Source organism: Silurus aristotelis (genome assembly GCF_946808225.1).
Source record: "Silurus aristotelis genome assembly, chromosome: 20".
NCBI lineage: Eukaryota > Metazoa > Chordata > Actinopteri > Siluriformes > Siluridae > Silurus > Silurus aristotelis.
The window spans coordinates 22,216,673-22,228,197 of NC_139593.1; the positions used below are offsets into that span (position 1 = coordinate 22,216,673).

An 11,525-nucleotide genomic window follows, 5' to 3' on the forward strand; every position below is an offset into this window, starting at 1 on the left:
GAACTTGTATGTAAGGATTGTAAGTCCATCCTTACTCCAGGGTTCTGATAGAATTTTCTCACATTCCCAAAAGTGGTATTATGAGTTTCATTATTGTTTTTCTTTTTTTCTTTAAAAAAAAGAAAGAGAACATATCTTTTGTGGTTAGTTTCTGTGTAGTACAATATTATAGATATATAAATATATAATTCTTTATTGTTAACCCTGAAGCCCTCAGAGTATTTGAATGAAAGTAATGCAATCCACTGTGAAGAGACGCCACATTTTACATTATACATATAATTTAGTATAAAATTAGGATTATTATTATTATTGTTGTTGTTGGTGTTGTTTTTTTGTTTGTTTGTTTGTTTCTCTCACAATATGCGAATCCATTCCTGGCCATTCATACGACACATTGTTATCACGAGATGATAATGTGTTGTTTATTGAGTTTTCATTGCCCTTTAACCGAACACCAGTCTTCACTGAATGACCAGAAAAAGAAAAAAAAACACGCTGAACTAAATAAACGCATGAATTCATTCAAAACCATTTCACTCTCATGCCCCTGATGTGTGAAGTTACATGTATTCAGAGTCGGGGTACTCGGGGACGTAGCTCAGGTTGTGTCATTCTTATAATGTATATTAACATCAGGATCACGTGGAACTGAAAAACACTGCCTGACGACTTCTCCCCCACATGCGCATCGCTCGCAGGTATTTTGGGAATATTGTTTGATTCTGAGTTGATGAAATACACACACACACACACACACACACACACACACACTCGAGTAACTCGGCTCTGAATTACAGATCTCAGGACCATTTTACACTGTTATTGCTTTTCATTTCCAGCTGATGCTTTTCAGTGCTAAAATGCACAAATGCTAGAGGATTAGTTTTATTCTTCAAAAGCACCTTTAAAAAAAAATCATCCCGAAATGATGTTTTTACTCGAGTTCGCTAAACAGCTTCATACAGAGAAAGTCATTAAGTCAATCGGAAAACCTGCAACTGTTCAGGAAAACGATGAAGTCTGCCAAACTGAAGATATTTAATCCAGATGTTTCCCCCCTGCAAGCACACTTACATGCATGTGATGTATTGACATGCCAACACACACACACACACACACACACACACACGTACACAGGAGGCCCTAAGGCATAGTAACAAATCATGACCATCTGCTGGAACTTGTTTGAAGACATGCATCATACATTCAAGTAAGCAGCTGTAGTAGGCTCACAAAGACCAGGCCTGAGGAAAATGCAGGGGAGAAGGTGCTCCTCTGAGCCCTAACTGAAGGTAGGAATCTGCAAATGGGAAAACTGTAAACGTTCGTCTCTGTGTTCCTGCTGTTCTGTTCTTCACGAGGACGTGACTCGTCTCTGTTGTGCCCTCATAATTAAAACCGGCAAGTTGGTGACGATGGGAACAGAAGGGGAGCGAGTATAGATTGTTGAGAAAGAGCTTCAAAAAATGTTTACTATTATCTTCAGTAATAAAAATCATTACAATAAGAACTGTAGGTGAAGGCAGCCAGGAGGGGCCAAGCATCTCCTCGATCCACTTATTGAATTCAGGAGAAGTGATGGTGTGCTGTAGTACCAAAGTTCTTTCAGCTTCTCCCATGAGGTGTCTCCACAGTGGATCATCCGTCTCCATACCCCCCGGTCCTCTACATCTGCCTCCTTCATACCAACTACCTGCATGTCTTCCCTCACCACATCCATTAACCTCCTCCTTGGTCTTCCTCTTTTCCTCCTTCCTGGTGTCTCTGTCCTCAGCGTTCTCCTACTGATATCCCCCATGTCCCTCCTCTACACATGTCCACTCTTTTCTTCACTTCTCTAACACACTCTCCATTACTCTGCACTGTTGACCCCAGGTACCTGAACTCCTCCACCTTCTCCACCTCTTCTCCCTGCAACCGCACCCCTCCACTGCCCTCCCTCTCATTCACACACATGTACTCTGTCTTACTCCTACTGACTTTCATTCCCCTTCTCTCCAGCGTGTTCCTCCACCTCTCCAGGCTCTTCTCAACCTGCTTCCTACTCTCACCACAAATCACAATATCATCCACAAACATCATAGTCCACGTACCTCCACCTCTCCAGGCTCTTCTCCACAAATCACAATATCTACTGTAGTACCATACGCCTGGGTGTAATGATACCTAATAATATTATATCATTTCTCTGGGCAGTTTTCTGTTAGTATTGATGGCCATAACACACAGTGTGAGTGTGGTGAAGATCTGAGAACATCACATTTTTCAGCCAGGAAAACAGTGAGTTTGGTGTTTTTTAGGGCAAAAAATTTCACCTCCGATTTTCACCAAATTCACAGCATCCATTCAGAAGCTTGGACAAGAGACAAAACTGCATTTAGTTTAAATCGATTACATTCCAGAGCTGCGATCTGAGACCCTCATTTCCTTTATATTATACTCAACAGACACATGGGTTTGAGACACTAGACATTTTTCTAGACACAGACAAACAGAGAGACAGACAGACAGACAGATAGAGAGACCGACAGAAAGACAGACAGAAAGAAAGAAAGAATTTACAGTAGCCATTCAGCAATTAAATGCAATTTTGCATTTATATATAGTGTAAAGTATCTCAACATAACAAAAGTTGTTTTCATTTTAATTTTCTCGGCCACATGCTCACTGCCACAAATGGTTATGGTTATTATCATGATGCTGCCTCTAGAACATGCTCTTATTCCGAATACACAGAAACAAAAACAGATTATCACAAGAAAACAAGAAAGAAAAAACATCTTAGGCCTCTTAGGACCTCCATATTAACGTTTCCCTCCCATCACTGTTCCATTTTAAACTCTAAGTTATTTGCATTGAACTTTTAACAATAACATTGTCCCGATGCAGTTTAACAGAAATAAATCATTACACACCCACACATTCATTATTTCCTCTCTAAGTTTCTCCCTAATGAGCAAATCTGTGGTGACAATGGTGATGGGAAAAACTTGATATGAGGGAGAAACCTTCAGACTAAGTCGACACGAATCTGGATAAATCTGAATACAGCGTCTGTCGTCTAAAAATGCTCCGTGTCACACTTTTGTTTTCATTAGTTTCCCAAAAGCTGCTCATCCACATTGAAACGTCTGAAAACGCTTTCGTTCCCTGTACTGTGCACAAGCCAATCCTGACGTTTATTTACTTTCCGGCTCTTTGAAACGTCACAGCAAAGTCGAGGAAAAGCACCGTCACGTGACTAAAGACACATCCTCCTCGAAAGCCTGGTTTTCACACTGTGACGCAGAAACTGCGTTTTCAAATGTATCCACTCTGAAGAGCGCTTTTAATAAGCTGTGTTTTCGTTGACTGAGAACACCATGACCTTAGAAAAACCAGACTCACATCATCGTCCTCTGATCATGCTCTACACGTACACCCAATGTGCTGAAGATGTTCAGGAGCTCATACCTGGGCATCAATGGAGCGTTGAATGATTTTCACCACATTTTCCAGAGTTTTCCTTTCAGGCAGCAGGTACACACTGTGATGGCGTTGGTCAGGATGCTCTCAGTGGTGTAGCGGTAGATATTTCCAGCTTGATAAAAAACCTGCAATAAATGTGCAGTAAACAGAACAGTACATCCTCTACAACGGTTATTTTGATCTACATACAAGTTACAGGAAGTCCCCAACTTACCATCAAGTCAAGGAGATGGTGCACACATACGACAATGTCCAGCAGATACCTGAGCAGATACCTGAGCAGATACCTGAGCAGATACCTGAGCAGATACCTGAGCAGATACCTGAGCAGATACCTGAGCAGATACCTGAGCAGAACAGATAATCCTCGATTTGTTTGCATCTGTGAAAGTTCACAATGTTTGTTCGTATCTATGACAGTTTGCGAGTTAAATAGTTGTAAGTTAGAGACGTACTGTACTGTATACAACACAAAGCTGCTCATTTAACGTTACATTTTTATATTATACCAGTTTCATATACAACATCATACTACACACAATCCACTGCTTTGTTATGACTCTTTGTACTTTACTACACAACTGTACTATAACACTCCGCTATGTAATGCTATCTGGGCTTTGTAAGGTGAAGGGATGAAACCAGGTGCAGTCTTGATGGCCATAACACACAGTGTGAATGATCTGCTTGAGGACATCACATTCAGCTTCTCTGGTTTTAGACTCTCAAGAGTAACAGAGAAGTGTCTTTAGTTTTATTCCATCACACTGCAGAGCTGAGATCTGAGACTCTTATTACCAGCATATTACACTCAAATATACAAGATTGAGACACACATCTATAATCAATTCTTCTTCCCGTTACGGGTCTCCACAGCAGATCATCCATCTCCATATATATATATATATATCCACCATGTCTCCAGACCTGACTTCTACCTCCTTTTCTTTATCTCAATTTCTAGAAAAACCGGCGTGACACTGGCAACTTCGACAAGGAGTTCACCAAGATGGCGGTGGAGCTCACTCCAACAGACAAACTCTTCATCATGAATTTGGACCAAAACGAGTTCCAGGGCTTTTCCTACACCAATCCTGAGTTTGTCATTCAGGTCTAAGCTCTGGTCTGTGATCAGCTTCTCTTCTTCACCACTGCATTAACGTCTATCTCTCTCCGAACGCCAGATGAGGAGCTCGGCTATTCCCGCCGCTCATTTCCCCCCGCGGCCCGTCTGATTCAGGGGGGGGAAGGGAACAGAGATCACCAACAATCTTCATAATCTCCATGAGAATGTTTTGTCATCTCCATGAGAATTATTCCACCATTCCCTCGATTTACTGCTGGACAAAAAGAAAATCCAATTCGAAGTTTTAGTAAATACAAAATAAAAACAATCCCAATATACAATTACAGTCAGATAGAAGAAAATAAATAGATATACTGGATATACAACCGAAATAATAATAACTAATACAAGTTTTAGAAATAAATAATACATCACCATCCATGTTTCTGTCCAATTCATCTCATCTCATTATTAGCATGCACACATCACTTTTGGTTTATAAACATAGGCAGCATATTTAGTGATCAGAGCAGCGTAGACGACGTGTGGAAGCTTGAATTCATCTGAAGTTTGAAGTTGAGATCATTTGTTGTTATAGTTAATGGTGTTATAATAACGTGTATAAGTATTCACTCCTCTTCACTGAACCTTTCCACATTTTGAAGCATGATGGTGGTAGAATCACGTGCAGATTGACCTTGTGTCAGACTTTATATTTATAGCCTGGGACAAGCCACAGTTGCGTTATCCATTTTTTTATATGATATTTTTTATGTCGCTTTGGATCTTTTTAAAACCCCTATGTAAAAAAAACTTGGTGTTTATGATGCCATTTGACAAACGTTCAATAATTTTATTTAATTTGACTTCAGTATTATGGTCTGTTTTGCGTAAATCCATGCCATAAAAATCACAATTTCACATGGGTTTCGATTACGCAGCGCAGGAAAGTTTAAGGGGGGGTGAATACTTATGCACAGCTAAGGTGTTAGCGCTATTTATATTCTGCTACCACAATTTAAGTGTAAAAAAGATACAATTTCCTGCGTGTGCAGACGCACGGTAGTTTTAATGATAAAGAGGAAACGTACGCAACACTAACATTATCGTAACAACAATCATTGTTATTATTATTATTATTATTATTATTATTATTATTATTATTTTAGAATACAGGTCTGGATTTGTGTGAATTTTGAACGCAGTTACCTTCCAACACCACGGATCTTATTAGCTGTGGTGCTGCTTAACCGAGAAAAATCTTTACGTTTTACTCGATTTCGGGAATTGAGGGTATTAAAAAAAAGGTGTAGTCCACCATGTGCATGCTGGGTAGAGCTTTGGCTCGTCTAACTCTCGTGTCGATGTGTAATCGTGGTCGGATCTGTTGTTCTAGCATAGATCCTTCGAGATTCTGCAGTACGCTCCTTTACTTTTCTATGTAGAACTAAACATACCATAGAGATCCTAGTCTTCCATATGAGCGAGTGTGGTGTGGTCATGTGACTGCTGGTGATGTATTATAACATGGGTAGATGAATGTTTGTGGCTAGCAGGTGTTAATAGATAAGAAAATCCATTTTTAAACATTTTTCCATGTGGGTATCTGTGCGTGGGCCGCATGCACACACACACACACACACACACACACACACACACGAACACACACACACACACACACCGGTTAAAACACGCATGTATCTGATGCTGGAGGGGATTTGTTGTTGTTGTTGTTGTTGTTGTTGTTGTTGTTGTGAAGATTTTAATATAAATGTAAAAATACTTTTAAGGGCTTCCGGTACTAACCTTCCCCTAGAATGAAGGATTTTAACTATGCAAGTCAAAAATACAGCAATGACAAATGTGAATGCAGAAAAAAAATAAAATAAAAAAGATTTATCCAACGCTGGAGATTTAGCATGATTCTTTACTCAAGGTGGGTGTGTGTGTGTGTGTGGGGGGGGGGGGGGGGGGGGGTGGAAGTAAAGCTGAAATTTCCAAACATTGTGTGTATTAATTGTTCTTCACTGTATATTGTGCACCTCATATAATTAACATGTTGTGGTTAGCAATCTTTCTAATTCTTCTCCTCTTTGATACACTTCTAGACGTAAGATCAGGTAGACCGCATGAACATCGACAAATCCACCACCATCTTTTTCAAACATTTGTTAAAAGGGAAAAAAAAGTCTGGAAATATGTTGCCCAGTCAAAAAAAAACCCGTCTGTCTCCAATCTTAACGTCTTCCAACAAAAAGCCCTCTTTAATGACGTCTCAAAACAACACTGGAGCTTCATTTTCCATCACAACACACATTTACATGCAGAAATACTGCAATATTCAACTGCATCTATAAAAAAGAACAATCAGTACTGAAATAAACTCTTACAGACATCATGACATCATAAAATACAAAAACAAGGGAGTTCTGGATCAAGTGCTTTTTCCTGCTGCTGAATCCCGAGTGTGGAAGCAGAATCCTGAGATTTACAGCACTGAACTGAACTGAGTGTTTAAAGGAGAAGTGCATGATGTTACTCCTTTCAATTTATTCCCAAAAACTTTATTCCACATGCTGTTCTTCTTCTACTCAATGGACCAGAGTGAGACTTTATCTCTTAGAACTTTATACTCAGGACTGAACGTTTCTGTTGGATCCGAGTGAGTCGAGCTTCACGTCGCTTCTGCAACACCCTCTGAAGATCAATAGCATCTGATATCTGACTGGGGTTCCAGTACATTTTAAAGCCATAGTTTATTTCATTGTAAAGCGCTGGTGCACGTAAACTCACTCTGAATGTGTGTAACTCCTGTAAACACACTCGCTCATCTTCACGCTTCACCATCCCTCCAAACTGGAGTGTTTCATAATCTGCTCTCAGCCAGAAGAACTCCAGATCAATTTCTAGTCCAGGTTTCCTCCACGTGTTGTCTCAGGAACTTTCTCAGTTACTTCTGGTTTTGTTCATTAGGACTCTGAAGCTACACCCAGATGATTGAATTCCCTCTACACAGAACTTTGTTTCATTCACAACATCAATCTGTTGAAAAAGGGGCGGTCGTCTGAGACTCTGATCTCACACACACACACACACACACACACACACACACACATCACTCTGCACACTGGAATGAGAACACAGCCACGGGAAGATCTCAGGATCTAACAGACAATCTGTAACCTGAGTGCCTTTTTTTCATCTCACTGATATGAAAACTATGTTCTTGAGAAGTTCCTGAAGAAACTCATCAAATCAGACCTCACCCTGTCCAGAGGAACGACGATGATATGATTCTTGTTTTGGCTCCATCTGGGATCGTAATCTGAACATCTGAAGAGCATCGTGAGATGGACGCAGCATGAGGCTGTGCAACCGTGGAGCACAAATGCTCATCACCACCGCTGGAGCCTTCACCGCTTTCAGCCTCATGACCATCGCCGTAGGAACGGATTACTGGCTTTACTCACCTGGAGTGTGTCGCACCGAGAACACGGGAGACAACGAGACCAGCCGGAAGAACGAGGAGGTTCTCACACACTCGGGCCTCTGGCGTCAGTGCTGCATGGAAGGTGAACATCAAACTAGATTTCATCTCAAGAGATCTCCTCATGAATTTACTGCCACTGGGTGGCGTTACTGACACGAGAACCTGCTCACAGTTTAAAACCATTAAACCAATAAATACAACTCTGACTTTCAATTTACTTTATTTTGCCTCAACTTTTCGAAAAATTTGAATATATTTCAGTTCGATTTTTCAGTTCGAGCAAAAAGACGACGCGAACGTTTCGTTAATTATTTGTTCGTTCGCTTCTCCAGTGTTCAGGTTTATACAATTTTATCTTAAAGTGACTATTAACCACATTATTATTAGTATATTATTATATTCAATATTATTATTCCAGTTATTCTAATGATTCAGCATTAATGAGTCTAATAATTACACATTGATATTTATTATAAATTACTATAAACTCAGAATTTAATTAAAAACCTGATTAGTATTTTATTTGTAATCACCAAAATTCTACTATCATGTACAACACAAACGTGTCGTTTTCAGTCTTTATTTGCATTAAAGTTATAAACTACACTCACTTCACCTAAACGGAAAAACTACAATGTGGAATTAAGTCCAATATGATCTCATTCAGGTCACGATTTCCTGCTCAATAGTTTACCAGATGTTTTACCAGATGTTAATGAAGCGTTTCTTTTAAATGATCACAATTATTACTGCAGTTATGAACTTACTGCTTTACTGACACTCAGATCTCAGATATGGACGTCATTAAACCTGTTCTACACAAGCTTCCAAATAAAGTGTTCTTTTATTTTTTTCTTGAATCTATACATCAGATTTGAGATATTATAGATTATAGTAATATATAAATAACTACAGAAATTCATGTGTAAGCAAAAATGAAGTAAAATTTTAGATTTTGGTTTTAAACTTTCACCTTCAGGAAACAGGAAGTGTCCCTTCGACCCGAATCTCTCGGTCTCTGACCTACATCAGTGCTTTTAATGGAAAGTGTAATGAAGCGTTGCGGCTGTTAGATGGACGTCGATACGGCAGTGGCGGCGTCACGTCGCTCCACACTGAGCAGGCTGTGAATTCACCACTGTACCACACAAAACCTTTTATTCTGGGTTTGTTATTGAGGGGTGATGAAGCAGAATTACTGATTAGCACAGCGGATCAGGAGCACATTTATCTATTAAAGCGTAACACGTCAGAGAGCACGTCCCCACAAACCCACTGCACTCACAGACCACAGTATCAGTGTAACAATAAACAGATAAAAACTCACACTTTATCAATGACAGGCTGATGTGGTGTGAGAATGTGAAGAACATTTCATTTATCAGAACACACAGCTGTTCATCGGCCCTAAAGTCCTCACTGTGTGTGTGTGTGTGTGTGTGTGTGTGTGTGTGTGTGTGTGTGTAAGGTATGTTTACAGGTGTGTGTAAAAACATTGATCATTTCCCAGAAGATGCCGAGTATGAACAAGATGCATCAGAATACCTGCTCCGTGAGTACCCGCAACACACACACACACACACACACACACAATTTGTTATGTCAATGAATTAGTAAAACGTGTGTGTGTGTGTGTGTGTGTGTGTGTGTGTGTGTGTGTGTGTGTGTGTTATGCAGGAGCAGTACGTGCCTCCAGTCTTTTCCCCATCATGAGTGTTGGGTTGTTGTTTGTTGGGGGAGTGTGTGTAGCTGCCAGCGAGTTCTACAAAAACCGCTACAACGTCATCCTGAGTGCAGGAATATTCTTCGTCTCCGCCGGTGCACACACACCCAACATACACACACACACACCCACACACACACCCACACACAGTAAGAAATCTCACACAGTCCAATCTAAAACATCAAACAAAAGCAATAAAAACAGCGACTGTGTGCCCACAATATCAGTCATCTACCAACACCATCACAACTACTGGCAGCACCATAGCAACTGCCTAGCAACACATAGCAACCAAGTGCAACATCATAGCAACTGCCCAGCAACCGCATACACCCTCAAAGCAACTTCCTAACACCATAGCAACCATGTGCAACACCTTTTCACTATTTCTGTAATAATTACTCTATAAGCTTCATGATCTTTTCACATTTTTTTCTTTGTAATATAAATATTTTTAAATGTTCATTCTTCTCAATGTTGAGTTTGTGTTCAGTTCTGTGTGTGTGTGGAGTTTAATTCTAATAGTTAAGGAGTGTATTTATTATAGAGTTCTGCAGGTGCTGTAACGCGCGCTCGTGTGTGTGTGTGTGTGTGTGTGTTTCCAGGTCTCAGTAACATTATCGGGATCATTGTGTACATTTCCGCTAACGCCGGAGATCCGAATCAGAGCGAGTCGAAACGGAGTCACTGGTACGGCTGGAGCTTCTACTGCGGCGCGCTCTCGTTCATCATGGCGGAGACGGTGGGCGCGCTCACGGTGCACCTCTTCATCGACTCGCACCGCACGCGCCCTTTCCGGCGCGCGCCTCGGGACCGCGCGCACATGTCGCTGCAGCGTCGCCGCTCCTCCAGCTACCGCTCGCGCTACCGCGCGTACACGCGCGCCCACGTGCACGCTCTGCCGCGCACCGGACACCCGCGCGGCGACGAGCTCGAGCTCCAGTCGCTCCGTTACGCGCAGGCCACGCCCCTACACCACAGCGCGCGCGCGCACTACATCAAAGCCGAGAACGGTCTCGCCCTGCACGCGCACGGCCCGTTTCACGAGAAGGGGAGCCGGTGCGCGCTCCCGCCTCCGTGCAGCAGCGCCGCCATGCGGAGAACCACGCCGGTGTGAAACCACTGAGCATCATTCAGAAATCTCATCAAATCTCAGCTACAAAACACACCAGATGACATCACAAATAAAAATACAACCACAAACATCTGGAACATCTGGACAGCTGCTTTACACACTGGTGGGAAATAAAGAGAAAAACCTGAAATCTCAGACTGGAAGGTTTCACTCTAGCATTCAGATGGAGCTCATCTTCTGTATTTATTGGCCACGTGGTTTAAAGAATGAAGAGAATAAAATCTGAACTAAAAATGAGTAAAGAAATTTACACTAATCAGGTTCTTCTGCAAAAACTAGAAATAAATTCACCTGAGAGCTTTCTGCATTTCATCACAAACTTATAGGAAAAGTCAAATATCTTGATCAAGAAGAGATGTTCAAAAATAATGATGAGCATGAACAAAAGAAAAAAAAAAGAAAGACTCAGACAGAACACACTCCTACACACTCATCTTACCTTTAAGAAGATAAAGAAAATAAAGGAAGGAAGAAAAGAGAAAAGAGAGAGAGAGAGAGAGAGAGAGAGAGAGAGACAGACAGGATTGATGTGCAACAAAAGGATGACTGGAGAAAAGACATACCTGAATGAAGGAAGGAAGGAAGGAAGGAAGGAAGGAAGGAAGGAAGGAAGGAAGGAAGGATAAGTAAAACAATTTAT

At 41.1% G+C, this 11,525-nt stretch overlaps 3 protein-coding genes across 3 annotated transcripts in view; 2 read left to right on the forward strand and 1 right to left on the reverse strand.

The window, feature by feature from the left end:
* The window catches only part of LOC310715417 (protein kinase C beta type-like), a 29,217-nt gene extending 29,087 nt beyond the window's left edge, over positions 1-130 (forward strand). Inside the window, exon 17 of the mRNA XM_083521840.1 lies at positions 1-130. This exon is cut by the window's left edge and continues 1,342 nt beyond it. The gene's annotated coding sequence lies outside the window, so the exon portion shown is untranslated.
* The window catches only part of ndufab1a (NADH:ubiquinone oxidoreductase subunit AB1a), a 32,646-nt gene that overhangs the window by 9,869 nt on the left and 11,252 nt on the right, over positions 1-11,525 (reverse strand). The window lies entirely within an intron of this gene.
* cacng3a (calcium channel, voltage-dependent, gamma subunit 3a) lies at positions 7,127-11,367 on the forward strand. Its single transcript, XM_083521855.1, has 4 exons — positions 7,127-8,109; positions 9,496-9,579; positions 9,705-9,845; positions 10,356-11,367. The coding sequence occupies exons 1-4, from the start codon at positions 7,899-7,901 to the stop codon at positions 10,865-10,867; spliced, it is 948 nt and encodes a 315-aa protein (XP_083377981.1). The 5' UTR covers positions 7,127-7,898; the 3' UTR covers positions 10,868-11,367.

Coding starts and splice junctions, on each gene's coding strand:
- cacng3a (XM_083521855.1), top strand. CDS start 7,899: ATGAGGCTGTGCAACCGTGGAGCACAAATGCTCATCACCACCGCTGGA. Junction 8,110..9,495: donor GCGTCAGTGCTGCATGGAAG/GTGAACATCAAA, acceptor TGTGTGTGTAAG/GTATGTTTACAGGTGTGTGT. Junction 9,580..9,704: donor TGCATCAGAATACCTGCTCC/GTGAGTACCCGC, acceptor TGTGTTATGCAG/GAGCAGTACGTGCCTCCAGT.